The 20359-nt window shown below is 38.4% G+C and overlaps 1 protein-coding gene across 4 annotated transcripts in view; it reads right to left on the bottom strand.

Annotated features, from left to right (window-relative positions):
- SUGCT (succinyl-CoA:glutarate-CoA transferase) overlaps positions 1 to 20359 on the bottom strand; it is a 738264-nt gene that overhangs the window by 539116 nt on the left and 178789 nt on the right. For 3 of the 4 annotated variants that reach the window (XM_033193764.1, XM_033193765.1, XM_033193767.1), the window contains exon 9: positions 19684 to 19779. The exons of the other annotated variant lie outside the window; for it this stretch is intronic. In XM_033193764.1, the coding sequence (XP_033049655.1) occupies positions 19684 to 19779 (96 nt within the window). The remainder of the gene's footprint in view (positions 1 to 19683; positions 19780 to 20359) is intronic. 4 annotated transcript variants of the gene reach the window in all.

The following is a 20359-nucleotide window of genomic DNA, read 5'->3' as shown; positions in this document are numbered from 1 at the left end:
TGGAATGCTCAAACCCTCTTTCCCTTCTCCCCTTTTTCCTCTCAAACTTTCATTCTCCTTTCAAGATTTAGATCAAATTTCACTTCCTATGCTCATCTGGGCTCCCAGAGTTCTCTGTACAAACCACAATTAAAGCAGCTAATTATTTGTATATGGTAATATTCTGTTCTTGATTGTGGCTCCTTAAATGAACTCTGGGAAACCCCACATAAAGGAATTCCATTAAATTCAGCAAGTACCCAGTGAGAATCAAATAATATGTGCCTAATCCTTGGCTGAGTGCTGGGTTGCTAAACACTTTATATGGTTCCTGCTTTCAAAAATATTACATTTTTTTTAAATCACAAAATTTAATATACATAAAACTATTGGAGAACTATACAATCAATCAAATGCTAGTATGTGTTAGATAAAGAGGAAAGGGAAATTTCTCAAAATCATAAAAGAAGTAGAATTCAAGCAAAACCTCTGAGGAGGAAAAAGCCCAAGAAGGGATATAGAGTGATGTTTTTTGGGTCTTTGAAGATACTCTAAAGCATGGGTCAGCAAACGTTTTCTGTAAACAGTTCATGATAAATATGTTCAGCTTTGCAGGTCATACAATCTCTGTTGCAAATGCTCAACTCCGTTATTTTAGCACAAAAGCAGCTAGACAATATGTAATATATGGACTGTTTACTAAAACAGTCCATAACTGAAATACCAGATACAGTTTCAATGGGATTTCTGTCTCCTGAGCCTTAAAAAGACCTGGGTTCAAGTTCCAAGTCTGATTAATTTGCTCTATAAACTTGGCCAGTACATGCTATGAGGTGATATGCTGGTAATTATTTACAAATAAATATCAGAAATTATTAGCATGGCATTTGATTTACATCATATAAGTAATTATAATAGTTTTGAGTTAATGAGTTAATAATTTCTAATAACTATAACAACAATAACCCCAGGAATAAACAGATAAATTAGGATGACATTTTATGATAAAGCTGAGGGTGGAAGGCTGATAGAGACGTGTGTATTAGAGTATGACTATGGAACTTCCTCCATAGCATAGCGTTCAGATTAATTTTTTTTTTAAATGTCATGCAAAGTTTGCCAACAGTCATTACTTCACATAGAAACCTTCTCATATGCCATGTGCCTAAAAACAGAAAAATATTCCAGACCAGATTTATTTCAGGCTGAGGAAGACCAACTTCTAAGATATTGGAGACAAGCCAGACGCAGCAGCCCATGCCTGTAATCCCAGCACTTTGGGAGGCCAAGGCAAGTGGATCACTTGAGGTCATGAGTTCAAGATCTGCCTGGCCAACATGGTGAAACTCCATCTCTACTAAAAATACAAAAATTAGCCAGGCATGGTGGCAGGTGCCTGTAATCCCAGCTTCTTGGGAGGCTGAGACAGGACAGTCTCTTGAACCTGGGAGACAGAGGTTGCAGTAAGCCAAGATCATGCCACTGCTGCACTCCAGCCTAGGCAACAGAGTAAGACTCTGTCTCAAAAAAAAAGTACACATTTAGAAATTTGACACAGTAATTTTAGGATATTGGAGATTCAATTAACTTCTAATATGCTGGAAATTGAAAATGTCAATATTGATAACAGGTATTTCCTTAAAGACTCAAAAATGAAATACCAAGTATTTTATGTACTTTCCACAGAGTCCCCTACTCTGAATTAACCAACATTTAATAATATGAACTAAACAGGGGTGTGTAGCTTTGTCTGGAGGAAATATTATGGTTGATTACTTTGTTGAAAGATTCGAGTTCACAAATCAGTAATTTGTCTCTCATTTGCTTTTCTGAGCTTTGATTTTACCTATATATTGCTCATACTCATCCATAAGAACAAGGTTTCTGAATAATCTCTTAAGTCCCCTTTCATCCCTGTATTCTGTTGTTCTATGAATTACAGAAAGTTACCTTTCTACTAAGTCACTAATGACAACTAGAGAGGTTCAAAAATCAAGTTGTCTCCCTTTGTTAGAGGTGAACTCCTTGTAGCTGAGTTGGAGAGAAGATGGATCAGCATCTGCCATAGACTTTCTCAGGGGCTTCCAGTGCCAGGTAAAAGATTGACTAATTTCCTCCAACTAGGAGGATGACTTCATCATGGCCATTCTGAGATGCTGCATTCAAGACTTGCCGTCTACCACTGCACCACATGTGCAGGCACATTCATGTGCATTTAATTTGGTCCTCAGAATATCCCTTTGAGGACTGAGTCAGGATCTGAAACCAGGTCCTTCTCATACCCCATTCTTTTTTTTAATAGTTGCCCATCAAAATCAAAAGAATGCACAGGCACAATGGTTTTGCTTCAACTGTACTTTTGTTTTCAGAACCTTCCAGTATTCTGCTGGCCTACTCAGAAGGATGCATCTACAATGCCTCTGAACTCCTTTCCTAGTTCCTAAATGAAACCAGGTTTCTAACTAATTCACAGCCCACAATTTTACAAGTTTAGTCTGGTTTCTTTTTCCCTAAATAGGTAGCACTTCTCACAGTACTGGATTCTCCCTGCCACTTTCTTGTCCACTTATGCCATCTTTCAAAAGCTTATTCTAGTTGATTTATAATTTTACTGGCCAGAAGAGCTTAAGTCCTGTACCTTTAGAAATTTCATTGTGTGCCTGCCCTTTCAGATTATTTATAAACATGTTTAATAAAGAGGCCCAGCAGAAATCCCTAGAGGGACCTCACTGTTTACACATCTCCATCAACAGCAGGCTCATACATGCTACATTTTTTTTCTCTATTAATACCTACCTGGGGTGAAAGTTTCCCCCTAATACCATGGTAACACAATTTGGAATAGCACTGTGAAACTTTCTGACTCCTTGAAAGTCTAAACAAATTGTTTCTTGCTTTTTTCCTGGTGTTTGTTTACCCTTTCAAATAGCTCAATCATATTATAAAAAACAGGGTTATTTTCTCCATTCATTATACAAAGTGATCAATGATCCTACAATTTCTGGAGTTTACTAATATGAATGAGATTCAACAGTCAACAGATTGTAGGGTCTCCTCAGTAGGTTTCATTAGAATGTAAACAAGAATTCACTAATACTGAAGAGTGAGTGCAATAACTTATTTCACATTTAGATCCATTTATTCCCTTGAGTTTCTTCAGACCCTCATAATGGATGTCATAAAGTTTCAGCAATTTACTTATATCCATCAGGCCAATCAGGCAGAACATCCTGTTCCCTTATCACTATTTGATCTAATACTACATATCTCACCTCTTTGCTTCAAAAGACATGATGACAGTGGAAAGTTCTACATTTCAACAAAGACCAAAGCAAAGAATTCATTGAGTTTCCAGATCTCCTTTCTTTCCCGTGAGCGCCCTGATCATCAAGCAGTCTCATTGATTCTCCAGTCGACCTTCTGCCTTTCATGTATAAAAACACTTTTATTTCTGAATTGCAGTCCTTTTTGTGCTGTGTCTTGAATTCCTTTATAGCCTGACTGGCTCCTTATTTACACCTGACCTGTCACACTTTGAGGTCTTCCCTGTTCTCACTTGAACAATCTTTTGCCTACTTTTCCCCCCACTTTTGCTTCTCTTACTTTATGAAATGGATGCAAAAGTCTTTATATGAGCTCCTAATCTTTGATATGACATATTTCCCTGCCCTTCTATTAATGTATTTAAAGCATTTCCAGATTTCTTACAAGTTACAGACTTTTAAAGATACTACTTTCATTTTTTAACTTAATGCATATGTTGATTTGATCATAGTTCCATTCTCTAAAATTGAGTAATAATATGATGGGGTTTTTGTTTTGTTTTGTTTTGGCCTTTATTTCCCTTTAGAAGGTTAAATGTAATTGAGTTGTAAGCATTATTACAATAGTCACAGATTATTTCCTGTACCAATCCCTGTACAGTCCTAGGCCCAAGTCCAGTATAATTCCATTCCTTATGTAATGCTAACACTTCTTGCCCTATGTGGCAGATACTTGTGTGCGATCTTTCAGTCGCACAGTGTGATTTCTCTCATACTACTTACTACTATTGAGTCTAATTTTCCAGTGTTCTCAATGTAATTTCACTATCCTTACCCTATTCAGTTGGTCTCTGGAAGATAACCTTAATCTAGGGTCCAGGAATGAGTTCTAGGAAGTCTGAGAAGCTCCTGATATCACAGGAAAAATCATGCATGTATAGGCAAAATCATGCATGTATATCTGTAAAAGATACATGCATGTATATCTCAAAGTACACATACTCCTCTAAGTATGTGTACTTCTCTAAGGAAGGCTTTCATAGTCTTCAACAGTTCCTCAAAAGAATTACAGACAACAAGAAAGTTTAAGAGCCAGTGATCCATGCTGTCACTAAATTGTGTATACACACACACACACTCTTATAAAATATGTGTGTGTGTATATATACATATATATATTTTTTTTTTTTTTAATTTTTTGAGACAGAGTCTCGCCCTGTCACCAAGGCTGGAGTGCAGTGGCATGATCTTGGCTCACTGCAACCTCTACCTCCCAGGATGAAGCGATTCTCCTGCCTCACCCTCCCGAGTAACTAGGGTTACAGATCCATGCCACCACACTGGGCTAATTTTCTTAATTTTAGTAGAGATGTGGCTTCGCCATGTTGGCCAGGCTGGTCTGGAACTCCTGACCTCAAGTGATCCACCTGCCTTGGCCTCCCAAAGTGCTGGGATGACAGGTGTGAGCCACCACACCCGGCCACTAAATATATTATTACATACTGACCATGTGTTACCTCATCCACAGAGAACATATTTGTCCAGCATTAATTTATACATTTATACATTTTGTTTACTGTTTTCATTATACTTTAACTGTTTTCATCATTCTGTATATAAAATGTTATAATCCCACCATTTCATCCATCCCTGATGCTCCTAAAGATTTCCTAACCCAACAGTAGCAGTTTCCATTAGTTTCTACTAATTTACTCCTTCTACCAACACTATGAAAGGAAAATGGAATCAGGATACTTACTTGCCACCAATCATTCTCTCCATTCTGTTTTTATGCTTTTAGCATTTATATGTCTAATATGCATATAAATATTTGGGGACTACACTTTTCTACAAAACTCTTTTTTTTTTTTTTTTTTTTTTTTTTTGAGACGGAGTCTCGCTCTGTCGCCCAGGCTGGAGTGCAATGGCCGGATCTCAGCTCACTGCAAGCTCCGCCTCCCGGGTTCACGCCATTCTCCTGCCTCAGCCTCCCGAGTAGCTGGGACTACAGGCGCCCGCCACCTCGCCCGGCTAGTTTTTTGTATTTTTTAGTAGAGACGGGGTTTCACCGTGTTAGCCAGGATGGTCTCGATCTCCTGACCTCGTGATCCGCCCGTCTCGGCCTCCCAAAGTGCTGGGATTACAGGCTTGAGCCACCGCGCCCGGCCTACAAAACTCTTAATGTCACTCTAGAGGGATGGATGATTTTGCCATGCCCAACACACCATCTTCATCCAGTACACCATTAAATCCTCTTCTCCTGTCACTACTCCCTCCACTGCCTGCCACCACAATCCTAGCAAGGTCTGTGTCAAATTGGGTCTCATGCTTCCTCTGCACTTATCAACTTTCTCCCAGTTTTTAGGTTAAACCCTAAACTGCCACTTAACAGATTCACTACACACAGAGCTCATTTTCTGGCCCCCACATTAATGCAACACCTCAATGCACCATTATGTTTGCTGAACAAACCTCAGATTCTTTTGCAGTCTACACAGTAACACCATTATAAGTTTTGTTCCCTGCCCCCCAGCTTCTTTGAACTAGGACTGAACTTACTGATTTGATTCCTACAATGGAAACAGGAATGACATGGTAGGGAAAAAAGAACACTCCACACCCCTTCTAAAGTTTTTTGAGATGCATTTTAAACAATGACCAAAAATAGATCTTAAATTTAACTATGTAAAAAAACAAAACAAAAAATAATCCAATGCTGGATTCCAAAAGTCTAACAAGAAAGATGAGCTTATTTTTAAGACACATAATGCTCTTAATTCTTTAATATTGTATTCTTCTATTTGAGACAGCACACTAATACAGGTGATTTCACATCAGAATCTCCATCATTCTTCATCAATGGGATATTATCAAATGAAACCATGGGGCTGTTTATGATGGAAGTGCAAAGATTCTTACTAGCATGTTTTCAGGATGAGAGATCACTTCAGACTTCCTTGAAGTAGTTTTCTAAGGCTGTTGCTAACCAAGTAATGTTCTGATGACCCCAAGGTATGAGTCATAGCTATTCAAAGCCTAGAGGTCCTCTCCGAACCAAAAATGGTCATTCCAAAGCAATAAAGATAATAAATAGCAGACAATCTGAAATTTATGTGGCAAACATTCAATTAGAATTTGGCAGTTTGCTTCTCAGAGTTTGCTTCTCTTTAGAAATAAAGTTTAAATCGGTGACTATGCCATTTACAGTTTAAATGGCCCAGCCTGTAAGATGGCTATACTAACAATACTAATGGTGCTAACAATTCTGTTGAGCTTGATCACCATTTATAACACTGAGGGAAATTTTCATTGAGAATCTCAGTGTGGAACTTCTCTCCCAGTTCCTGTTCTAGGATCCACATGTTTCCCTGCCCCTCTATCAGACTACCAGTCTGCTCCCCACTCACCCACGCCCTTGTCATGAACACATTGGCCAGGCAGAAGAAAAGGAAGACTTCTCCATGACCTGGAGCTCTCCTCTGGTGGACAAAACCTGTAGGAATGAGGACTCCTGGCAGTTGATGAACTGGGTTATCAGCTGGGAAATAAAGATAACAGCAGCATGTCTGCGGTCTCTGAGCTCGTGTACTACTGGCAGTCACAGCTACCGGCTACTGAACATACATTATGTGCCAGACTCTATGCCACATATTTTAAATGCACTGTCCTGTGACTTGTCACCAGGTAGCATTATACCTATTTTATACATGAAGAAATTAAGGATCAGTAAAACGAAGCAATGTGCCAAGGTCTGTCTGACTCCAAAGCTCAGACATGCTTTTAAACACTACACCTAAATGTGCTGCTATCTCTAGCAAGTTGAGTCTCAGCAGGGCAGCAAAAAATGAAAAGAAAAAGGGGAAAAAAATTCAGCATAAAAGAGATGGGTGTGTAAAATACTATCACTGAAGAAGTAGATGTTTAGACTGTGCCTAAGAACAGGAATGGGCATTTTAGGCTTGTTTTCCATGATTTCGATCAAGCTTGTCCAACCCGCAGCCCCTAAGCTGCATGCGGCCCAGGACGCTTTGAATGCCCAATATGAATTCATGAATTTTCTTACAATATTATGAGATTTTTTTGTGATTTTCTTGTTTAGCTCATCAGCTATCATTGGTGTTGCTGTATTTTATGTGTGGCCCAAGACAATTCTTATTCATTCAATGTGGTGCAGGGAAGCCAAAAAATTACCTAAATTTTAGATAATGCTTTAGAAAAATAAAATTGATTTTCACTAAAATGCTTCAAAATTAATTCTGTTTCTGGTCATAAGGAAACACATCAGAATAAATGACATTAGCAAAAGTACCCTAAAGCTTAGAAGTAATTACTATGGTGACCTTAATTATTTGAACAAAAGAAAATTATATGTAAGCTAAAAGCGTATTGTTTTCACATCAATAAAAGCATTTCCTTGGCTGAAATTACCCAAACCAAGTATTTGCCATACATTTAGTGACATAAAGTAAATGTCCCCCCATCCAGAAGAGGAAATACACACACTCACAAAACACACTCAAGCACACACAAACACCTGCTACTTTATGACTTGTTTGCTACCCTTGTTAACTGAAACAGCAGAAAAACCACGTCAGACTTAGTGGGAGGAGCGTTTTGCAAGTAGGTAATTTCTTTCAAAAACTAACTTTTCTCAAGCTAGGCATCCGGCAAAAAAATAAAAATAAAAATCGAATCTTCTCAAGCATAGTCCTTACCCTCTTCACCCTTCTTTCCTAATATGCAGACCTAACCAGTTGTTAACAGGATCTTTCCTAGGAACCTCATACATCTCTAAATGTATATCTTCTCCCTCAGGATATTACTTTACTTGTAAATGTCCCCATATTCATCTTCATGGCTGAAACTAACTCCCCACAAGATTACATTTGGGACATTATTTTGTAAGCAGACTCAATCTTCTTTATAAAACTACCCTTGAGACACCTTAAACACTCAGAAAGATCAGCACTTCCTCCAACAATCACATCTTAGAGGCTGATGCTAATTTCAGGATACAGCCTTGCTTCCTTTCTGTTCTCAGTAATTTCTACAGAGATCAAATCTGTATGTTTATTCTGTGTTGCCATGCTCAGAAGCCCAGGATGCTGTTCTCTCAGTGAGCCTGTCACAGCATCTGCAGCATATTCTCTGCTGAGGTTATATAATGACAGACTAATCCATGCAACAGGGAAGACAGTAGGCAGGAGTTTTTATCCAACAAAATGGAAATCATTCCCAGGAATCTCTCTCCAGGACTTTGAACCACAGAGAAAGATAGTTTTACCTTAAATAATCAATGTGTATATCAGTAACTCTAAGGATGGGGAGGAAATCATCTAATAATAATATGATCACATTCAGGGATTCTTGCAAATCCCCATTGAAATATCCTGTCCCATTACCAGGTTCCAAGAGTGACATCTAGTGGACTCATATTAGAATGACAACAAGGGTCTAACAAAAACAAATCACCTGCACACACATCTTGTTAAAATGCAGATTCTGGTTCATTAGAATGAATTTATTACTTCTAACATCCAGGTGATGCCAATGCTGCCACTCCATAGACCACTCAGAGTCACTAGGACCTAGAGCATTTTGCACCTGCTTTAACCCTCAGGAGAGAAGGAGGAAGGGGCACTTGAGAATAATTTCCAGTTGAAAAATAGGCCAAATGAATTATTAATATAATTTTGTATAATGTTCCTATTTCACTAGCCCCACTCAGCATGCACATGCACTATCTCCCGTCTGGGCAGGGTCCCTGAAGCAGTAGTCCTTTTCCTAAATGCCAGAAGCAAACTTAAGAAGGAAACAGCCTACTTCATAGCCATACATATACATGAACATGATTTGTTCAAGTCTCCAGTACAGATTCACTTCAGTACTTAACATCTTACAGGCTTTCTTCCATTGTTATATTATTTGCCTAATATTAAATTATATTATAATAGTAATTGGTACCATATCAGAACTCAGTTACTTTCCCCTGAGGCAGTCTGCACCTGAACTGAGATCTATCAGGGTACTGTATTGGTGCTAAGCACAGCTACTCAGAATTTCAACAAGATTTGCACTGGACCCCCCTAGGAACAAACCAGGACATGTAACTACATCCAAAACCAACTGTTTCCAGAATCTAGTCCTGTGTGATTTATTTGAGCTGAAGAGCCCTGACCTCCAGACAGAGCCACCAGGCTAGACTCTTAGCTGTGAGGTAATGTCTGTGCCCCTTCAAAGAGGAGCTATGCCAGGCCTCACCCAAACTCCTCCAACCAAGGCCTCCATCTTGGGTCAATTTGAACCCGTTCTTTGGTTTTATGTCCACAGTTCTAGGAACTACAACAATGATTTCCAGCATTGAAGGAAATCAGTCTCTTTTCTCCAAAACACATACACATACACACACACATACACACACACACATACAAAACCCACTTTCTAGTTCAATAAAGTCCTTCAATACAAGATGATCGATCGAGGACAAGTAACGAGTTTTAAGCAGTGGAACCCCTGTTTCAAAAAACTACCAGAAGGTGGAATTGTTCTGGTTGAAATGGGGTGGGAATACTTAGAAAACTGTCTAACTGGTTTCTACCCAGGCTATCTCCCACCTAGGCCCTGGAATACTCCTCCTCATGTCCCAAATATTCCTTCCCACCCCAGCTCTGTCCCCACCCTACCGACCTGACAGAAATACAGTTTGAAAACCAGAAACGATGAGTCTCACAACAGCTAAAACCATCCCCAACTCCTGTATTGCTCAAGGACAGTACTGCTCTCATTAAATAGATGGAGCTATTAATAAGTAGAGTTGCTTCACTATACCATCACTTACTTATGATCCTAATACAATTTTAGCATATGCGACCAAAGGATTTATTCGAAAGATGTACAACCTGATTCCCTGAAGGAAATTTGCTTTTAAGCATAATTAAGGATCCCTATGATAAGTAAACAACAGAATTGTTTATACCTGTTCAGTTGCTCTTGGCAGTCCTAAAGGGGAAATTATGTAGAAGAAAAGGTCACATAATTATTTCTCAAAAGTAGGATGAAGATAGAAAATGAAACTAAACATGCAGCATTGTATCATCTGCCTATACAGTACAATGGGCTCGAGTCCCCCTGCCTCAGTTAGAATCCCACTTACACCACGGACTTGTGACCTTGCACAGTTCTCTAAACCTCTGTGCCTCAGTTTCTACACCTGACAGTGGAGATAACAGCAATAACTATTGTAAGGGCTGTTGTAAATATTTATTCAATATATGTAAGGTATTTAATAACATAGTAATCATTCATGTTACATCTGATAATTATTATAATGATTAAGATAGTATTACTAGGACTAATGACTGAATATTCAAAATGGCCTTTGATTCTTTTAGATAATTTGAGCCAAATATGATAGGCATAGAAAATATAAAAACACATTAGTTCTGCACATATATAAAGAATACAAGAAAAGCTGAAAAGATCCTAAAGGAATTAGATATTTATTACTTTTACTTTCTTTGCACCACCTTCTATTTTATCTCTTAGCGAAACACATTTAAAACACTATATGTCAATTAGAGGGAATTCTGAGTTTAAAAAATCATTAATAGTCTTTGAACAGTTCTAAGTGCTTTTATTCTTTGTGCAATAGTTACCCTTGGACATTATGTTACCTTATTTATGTTAACTTTAGAAATTTTGTTTTAAATCAAAGACAGCCAAATCTTTTCTAAGAAGTGGCCCAGAGGGTGGCAGCTATTATGTCAGTAGCTGGCACATCTGCCTTAATTTTATCTGCTCTTGGACTGCCCAGTGACCTATATTCTTCAGACTGTGGCAACCTCCTGGCCAACTGGTTCCAAAGTAAACAGGATCTTCAAACAAAAAATTTTGTTTTGCTTTAACAAGAATCCCAAATCCGTAAGGATCAAGGCATACACAAGCATTAAGGCAAATATTCAAAAGCTACCTGGCCAAAAACTTTAGAACTAAAGGGGCTGGGGGTTCATACAATCCATGCCTTAATTTACCAGAAAACCAACTTTTCAATATTCTAGCTTGTCAGTGCTAATTAATCAAAAGTTTGTAGAAACCTCTGAAATGTAATCTAATGTATTTGCTATCACCTACTCTTTCGTTCCCAATTAATCTCCAAGCTTTTTTTTTTTTTTTTGAGATGGAGTCTTGCTCTGTCGCCCGGGCTGGAGTGCAGTGGCCGGATCTCAGCTCACTGCAAGCTCCGTCTCCTGGGTTCACACCATTCTCCTGCCTCAGCCTCCCGAGTAGCTGGGACTACAGGCGCCAGCCACCTCGCCGGCTAGCTTTTTGTATTTTTTAGTAGAAACGGGGTTTCACCGTGTTAGCCAGGATGGTCTCGAACTCCTGACCTCGTGATCCGCCCGTCTCGGCCTCCCAAAGTGCTGGGATTACAGGCTTGAGCCACCGTGCCCGGCCTCCAAGCATTTTTTAATAGGTAAGCATTATCGACATTCTTTGCAATTTTAAGGTTATAAAAACAAGCATTTAAAATATTCTATTTCCTTTACTTTTTAAAACCAAAAGAGAAATCTCCACAATTTTTTGCTCTTACAAGGGTGAGTGTACATATTTTTATAAAGGTAGGTTCCCATTTTGTGGGCTTCTCAGAGATTACTCCTGAAAATCATTTTTGTCATTATTCCTTTTGTTAAATATGAATCTATACCCAATCTCAATTAATTAAACCATTCAATAAACTAGAAGCCTTACTCCCTTTAACAACTTAGTGATGTTGCCATACAAGATTCTCCTCAAACTCTATTAATTTTAATAATGCTATATTTAGACAATGAGCTGAAGGCTACAATTTCCGAAAAAGTTCTAAGAAGAGTTTCTTTAAAACAAAATTACCAGAGCATGTTGCCCTCTTTTCCTCTCTAAAAAATGGAAAGAAATTAAGCTAAAAATCTCATAAAGTTTAAGAAAGAAATTCAGCTCTGTTTATTTATTTACTCTGCCCCTAAGCTTCTATGGGTAGTTTTCATAGAGACTATTTCATATTTTCATAGAAACTATTATTCACAAAAGCTGTAACTATTAGTTCAACACACCAGTAATAACAGGAGCCACCTTTTATTGAGGGCTTACTAGAGTCAGATACTGCACGAAACACTTAGTACAATGATCTCTTTTAATTCTCCAGGTCTGTCTGACCCCAAAGCTCAAGTTCTCCCAACTTTGCCTGCTATATTGCCTTTGAGTCCCTTGAAATCAAGGGCCAGTTCTTCCTCATCTGGAGGCTTTCAGGACTACAACATTGCCTACCTCACAGGGGACTCAATTAATTATTTTTTAATTGGTTTGTCAAGAGTCATTTGAAAGCAATGGACTGAAACCATGGTAGAGGGAAACCTACACTTGCCCTACAGCTCATAATTCAAAAATACTTCTGAAGCAAGGCCAGCTATTAGGTTTGGTACCCACTAGAATCACAGTCAACTTGACATTTGTTAAAGAGATAATGGAAACAGATTAGAAGAATTCTAGAATCTGCCAAAAAAAAAAAAAAAAAAAAAGACAGACATCCACGATGTATCCAGCTTAGTTTGGATACAGTCAGAAAAGAAATGTTTGTTTCAGTTTTTTGTTGTTGTTTGTTTTGTTTTGTTTTGAGACAGAGTTTTGCTCTTGTTGCCCAGGCTGGAGTGCAATGGTGCAATCTTGGCTCATTGCAACCACCACCTCCCGGTTTCAAGCGATTCTCCTGCCTCAGCCTCCCCAGTAGCTGGGAATACAGGCACACACCACGACGCCCAGTTAATTTTTGTATTTTTTAGTAGAGATGGGGTTTCACCAGGTTGGCCAGGCTGGTCACAAACAGAAACAAGTTTTAAACCTTAAATCCATGGTTCCTATTTATTCTAGAACATAACTGCTGAATGTCTCTAGGCTTCCCTTTCATCAAACTAAAAGAAGAATAAGCAAAAATTTTATAAATACATATACACATGTATGTATGCATATATCTCCCAGTTACATAGTACGTGTCCAGTGGTAACTAGCAAGATCATTATTACTGTTATTACTAATACAACAATTATTTTAAGCATGTGATAGAATCATATGCTTGTTTATACCTTCACATTTTAGTGCTTTAGTGTGACTATGGTAAAATAAATAAATAAAAAGTCACACAAGAAGAGACAGATATATATCATTTACATTTTGACTTTTTTTTTAAAAAATCCTTGACATGGGTTTAAGAAAAAAAAAAAGAAAAAGATTCCCAATGTTACCTAATCTGCCATGATTTAACAGCACTTTGACATTTTTCTAAGGAATGATAGTAAAGTACTGCATATCTTCAAACGTGAAATTTACTGCCTGTCTGAGTCTCTGCTTCTGCCAAATTAAATATACAGTATAATGTCCCTACCAGAAATAACATAGCACAGCTTCCTGTTCTACTCCTTGGTTGAATAAGCCCAAACTGGAACAAGGAAGATGTTATTTTATTTAATCATATAAATAATTGTTTTCTTCAACCTCTTGAGTTAGAAGCTACTTCAGAAGAAAAGTTTAGAAGAAATTACCATATGAATTATTAGGCCATGTAAAGGAAAATTCCCATTGAAAGGCTCATGAAAGAGCATAAAAAAAGAATTCTCATTAATGAACTACTCAGAAAGTCAACTACCCCTAGCTATTGCATACCACCTGAACTCCTGGGGTCTCCCATTGGTCTGTAAAGCACAGACTACATCATAGAATAGACAGTAGAGGGCTTCCATCCAGCAAACATCACCCAAAATTTTTTGGAAGAGTCCTGTATAGTAGCACATACAGAAATAGGATAGTATTTGAAAAAGACATTGCTTGGGAATCAAAGAAAGGTTGGTGGGCTTTTTAAGGTAAAAACTATGATCTGGCTGGGTGCGGTGGCTCATGCCTGTAATCCCAGCACTTTGGGAGGCCGAGGCAGGTGGATCACCTGAGGTCAGGAGTTTGAGACCAGCCTGGCCAACATGATGAAACCCCATCTCTATTAAAAATACAAAACTTAGCCGGACGTGGTGGCGTACATCTGTAATCCCAGCTACTTGGGAGGCTGAGGCACAAGAATTGCTTGAACCTGGGAGATGGAGGTTGAAGTGAGCTGAGATTGCGTCACTGCACTCTAACCTGGGCAACAGAGCAAGACTCTGTCTCAAAAAACAAAATATGTATATATTTTACACATATATATATAAAATCATCTGCTTATCCTATGAAGTATAATACAGGTGATAGAGGACATAAAATGCAGATGTAATGCCCTTAGGCAAAATATGGAAAGGGACACTTTCTCTCTTGCGACAGGAAGGAATGCAGTGATCTATACATAGGTTCAAATGCAAGAGTTTGGGAGGTACAGTAGACAAAAGATAAGCTAGTTCTCTTCTGGTTGCATTACTTTTAAGTGGAATAAGAAACAAAGTCTTTAAGGATGAGGAGAGATGGAAAGATCTTAGAGAAGAGAAGATACGAGGTAGTCATCTTAGAGGGGGAGAAAATAAATTACTTAGGTGAAGGTGGCAGGATTTCTGGGTAAGCCTGAGAGGCCACTTGAGAGAGATGGCCATGGATTGGGAGGGAGATCATCAGCACAGTAGCATATTTTCTTCTGGCCATATCCACCACTTGACCGCAGGCCACGAATAGATAAACTATTAAGTCTATCTGCACTGGGATTTTGCCAGTTGAGTGTAAAGGTAAAGGTGTAGTCATTGATAATAATAGTCTAAGACCGGAAGCAATGGCTCACAGCTGTAATCTCAGCACTTTGGGAGGTCAAGGTGAGAGAATCACTTGAGTCCAGGAGTTCAAGACCAGCCTGGGCAAGATTATGAGACCCTGTCTCTAAAAAAAATTTAAAAATAGCTAGGCATGGTGGTGTGTACCTGTGGTCCCAGCTATTACTCGGGAGGCTGAGGTGGGAGGTTCACTTGAGTTTGAGGCTGCAGTGAGCTATGATCACACCACTACTCCAGCCTGGACAACAGAGAGAAACACTGTCTCTAAAAAAATAATGATAATAATACATTCTAGATCTAGAAACTGAGTGCCCCTACTAACAGCATCAACATCACCGTGAAACAGAATCTGCATCTTAACAAGACATCCAAATGATTCACATGCACTTTAAACTTTGAGAAATACCAACTGAATGGGAGTGGGAGCCAAGTGAGAACAGAAAAGGATCATTATAAGAGAGGAGAGGTTAAAGAAAGGAGAGGGTGGACTGTTGCAAGGGTCCTCTATACGGATTTTACAGCCACCAAGACTGATGACAGGAGAAATGACTGGGTCAAAAGAAAAGAGATTAACAGAGAGGAGAAAGGAGAGGAGATTAAGAGAGGAGAAAGTACCTATTAGATATGGCATATACTATTTAGGTGATGACTGCACTAAAAGCCCAGGCTTCACCACTACATAATATTTCCATGTAACAAACCTGCACTTGTATGCTCTAAAATCTAATTTTAAAAGAAGTAAATAAAAACTCCATTTTTTTCCCACTATATTCAGTATTGCCTGTCCTTGTGAGTGTATTCGTGAATGGATCTTCTATGATATTGGAGACAGCTAGAGGTCAGTGTGGGTCATAAGCAAAGGAGGACATGCAAATGAAGGTTCCTAGAAGGTTGAAGAAATTTGGGCGAGAGTTTTAGATAGATGCAGGCGATGAAATTAAGAGAATTACCATGTTAGGTATGTATCTAAAGGACAGTGGCCCAACTGACAACTATGTTACATAATAAAATATATTCTTTTTGAAGACCAGCTATCTGCTTTCTCTGCACCTTCCTCTCCTATCTCTAAAAGCCTACTGTCTTTAAGTATAATTGTTTAAGGACTGGGAAACATACCTATACATTAAAAATATTACAGGCTTATGCCTGTAATCCCAGCACTTTGGGAAGCCGAGGCAGCTGTATCACTTGAGGTCAGGCATTGGAGACCATCCTGGCCAACATGGAGAAACCCCATCTCTACTAAAAATACAAAAACTAGCCGTGCCTGTTGGCTTATGCCTGTAATCCCAGCTACTCAGGAGACTGAGGCAGGAGAATGGCTTGAACCTGGGAGGCAGAGGTTGCAGTAAGCCAAGATCGCGCCACTACACTCCAGCCTGGGTGACAGAGCAAGACTCTGCCTCAAAAAAATAAATAATTAATTAAAAAATATTATGTAACTATTAATCCTTTAAGCTAAGTGCTTCTCTGTGGCAGGGTCCACTAGAAATGGGAACAAAAGAAGCAGTGAAATCTAAAACTTCTTTTTAAAAATCTGAAACCTGCCAGACACTGTGGTTTGTGTCTGTAGTCTCCGCTACTCGGGATCCCAGCTACTAGGAACACCTGAGCCCAGCAGGTTGAGGCTGCAGTAAGCTATGATCACACCACTGCACCCCAGCCTGGATGACAAAGTGAGAACCAGTCTCTTAAATAAATAAACAAATAACTGAATTATCGGAAAAGCATCCACCAATATGTTCAACAAGTAGCAAAATGATTATCTCAGCTCTGTCTACGTTTGTATAACTTACTTAATCTTAAAAAAGCTGGCAGCCAAAGAACAGGGAAGAAAAGGGTGTGAGTGGATAATCAATCTGAGAAGTTAAGAACTGTATGCTTATAAAATAACACACAAACAAGGATCACTACTTTTCTGAAATTTACATTCCATGCATTGGAGGTATATAATCTTTCAGATAGGGTTAAACAAGAATGGAAGAGAGTGAGCTAGGCACCTTAAGTAACTCCTGTGACCATCAGAGTTTTCCATTATAGAGAGGCAGCCCAAAAGTCAGACAACTCAACTTAGATGCAAAGCTGTAATTATTACAGAAAACTGAATTATAATTATCCTGGCATTCACCCACAAAAATATTCCCCCAATCTATTTTTAAAATTGAAAACAGACCGAGGTCTCTAAGCATATCTAGGACCCATCTTGGTATGCTAGTTTCATTTCAGCTAAATTTGCATTTATTCCTTAATCACAGTGCTGAACTAGTTCTTGGGAAGAGGAAACAAATTAATTCTGGGCTCTTGAGGAAATACCTTGGTAGATTTCTTATTTCTTACAGATAATAAAGCTTCAATCAACTAAAATCAAATAAGCATACTATCCATTTTATGTGAATGGCACAATTCAACAGGAAAGGTACATTTCTATCATTGAAGAACAGACAAACACAGACACAGATACACACACAAAGAGAGAAAAAAAAATCCTGTGTCTTTTACTTTCCAAAATAAAAGCCAAGATTCTGAATTTCTTTTTACCACATAGTGAAATAATTGAGGGCATACCCAGGGTGCCAGAACTCTAGGTGCACATGCCCAGAAGGGACAGTTGAGGTCTATATAAAGCTTTTTAAAATGACACTCCATCTTTTAAATGAGCAAAAAATAAACTATAAACTTTATGCTTGAATGTAGTGAACACCTACCTATGTGATAGGATTTGGAATTACACTAGAGAACCTTTCAACTCAGGAATGCTTTCTTCACATATATCACAGGCTGAAGGCCAGGCCAGGCATGGTGGCTCATGCCTGTAATCCCAGAACTTTGGGAGGACGAGGCAGGTGGATCACTTGAGGTCAGGAGTTCAAGGCCAGCCTAGCCAACATGGTGAAATCCTGTCTCTACTAAAAATACAAAAATTAGCCAGGCGTGGTGGCACACGTCGGTAGTCTCAGCTACTCAGGAGGCTGAGAGAGAAGAATCACTTGAACCTGGGAGGTGGAGGTTGCAGTGAGCTGAGATCGTGCCACTGCACTCCCACCTAGGTAACAGAGGAAGATTCCATCTCTAAATAAATAAATAAATAAAAGACTGAAGGCCAGATTTCCATTATTTGAGATGATTTCACATAGATTCTAACATTGTTCTCTGTTAAAATACCCTTGAGAAAGACCTCCATTATCAATGATGAGTATAAATTTAGCTGATCAGACCCGTGACCTAGAAGCAAGTTTGATGGAGACCCTTGATGGGGTAGAGTTCATGAAGGGAACTGAAATCACCTTTTCCTGTCAAAGGTAGCAGTATCTGAAAGAATATTCAACAAGGAGGCAGGGGACCACAGTTGGAGTCCATCTGCTCAATCTAGGTATCAGATTTCTTATCTGAAAAACACAAAGACTAAATCTGGTGATCTCTAACCAATTCAAAAATGTACTAATTTCTGTGAAATGAAGCAAGTCTGGTTAGAAGCATAGGGTCAGTCACAAAGGGCTAGGAAGTGGAGAAGCAAAATGTCATTAATGGTGGTCATAAAACCAATGGTGGAGACAAAGGGGAAGAAGTGGAGAAAACACCTCCACAATTGTAATTACACCTAAACATCAACTCAATGTGTTGAAAAGCAATTCTACAGTGAAATCATAGTAATGCCTCAAGTAAGGGGCCATGAATATAAACAGAGAGGGAATCATCCTAGGTTCATATTGGGTCAGTGCTTTCCTCAAATTCTGATTTTAAAAAATTGAAAGGAAACTAGTTTTGCCTAAGGAAATAAAGTCTTAAAGCTAAAAGGATGATTAGCAGGGTTGATTAATTTCCTGGCAAATGAAAAATGCTGACGTTTTTGTTTTCTCCCAAGAGCACTAGCATTGAAATGACTCCAGTAAAATTCACTCATTCACTCCACAGATATGTATACAGTACCTAACATGTGCTTCCATTGATTGTGAGAAGACATACAATGAAGAAGAAGTCACCTCTACTCTTAAGAGCTTGCAATAGAGTACAGAAGATATGCAGATACATTAATAAATAGAACAACATATGGTGCAACTGGACCAAGCAAAGGTTAGGGATTGGAAGAAGAGCTAGTTTTTCTTTTAAATTTTATTTTTGAAAGACCACAGTTACTTCACATATTCATTTACACTAGCCAAAGTCAAGAATTCCTAAGGACAAGTTTAGACACTTAATAAAGAACAGCAGCTCCTGAGCCATCTGCTTTGTTCCAAAAATGAAGAACCATCACACGTAAATTTTCATTTTACTTCAATCCTGAGAGAATATTATTGTCAGATGGGGTAGGTAACATTTGTTTTATAACTGACATGGTTAACAAATCATGCTTTATAAAATGGCTACAGTCAGTGCCTCTTTTAGGTGGGGAAAAAAAAAAGAAAACCATCATCTGAGCCCAAAAGTCACTTATTTTCAATGAGTTCCTTTGATCTGTTTAGGGGTCCTGTTACTAATCTCTTTTTGATGAAGAAATATGCAAAACAGAACTTAATGTGAACGACAGAACCTTGTTATAGCCAGACACAGATACATTACAAAAAAAAAAAAAAACCTGAAGGATCTGTGTATAGAAAGAAATCATTTTCCAAAAACACATCATATAAAACTACAAATTACAATGGCCCAACCCGAGACTGCTGAAGTCTTACCTGGTAAGGAACAATACTGCCATGAGCTGTACCCCAACGTTTTGCTTCCTTTTGAACAATAAGATAATTTGCAGCTATCTGGGACAAACACGCCACCTACCAGGAAAAAAAGTAAATAAATAAAATAGAACAGCTAGTTTATCTATACTCAAAAAGGGAATGTTGTATTATGAAAGTAATTTCACTTCATCTCATTGTAGAAGAAAAAAAAAAACTGTCTATCAGTTTAGAAAATATACAGGCATTTGTACTTTTATCACACAAATGAAGAACGTTTTTAAATTATTGCATGAGACTAAATAACAGTCAATTGAGAAATATAAATACATAAACGTTCAACCCCTAAAAAGATTATCTAAAAGCAGAGGTTGACCAAGCAGATGAAACCGTGGTCCAGCCTTTATCACCAAACCCACAGCAATATACATCAGCAACTCATACATTTTTTTCCCCTCTGCATGTGTCTCCTTTTATTTTGCACCAAGATAACACAAAAAGAACCTGTGTCATCACTGAGTAGATGAACCAAAGCCAGGAGCCACATTCCTCTACATTTCTGATGACATAAAAAAGCAGTAATAATAAACTTCCATTATATTTAAGTCAGTTTAGCCAGGTTTTCTGTTACTTTCTGCCCAAAGCATTCTGACACAAAAGATCAAGATTATTTGACTTT

Source organism: Trachypithecus francoisi, unplaced genomic scaffold (genome assembly GCF_009764315.1).
Source record: "Trachypithecus francoisi isolate TF-2019V2 unplaced genomic scaffold, Tfra_2.0 Lachesis_group4, whole genome shotgun sequence".
Classification (NCBI taxonomy): domain Eukaryota; kingdom Metazoa; phylum Chordata; class Mammalia; order Primates; family Cercopithecidae; genus Trachypithecus; species Trachypithecus francoisi.
This window is presented reverse-complemented; position numbering and strand designations above follow the sequence as displayed.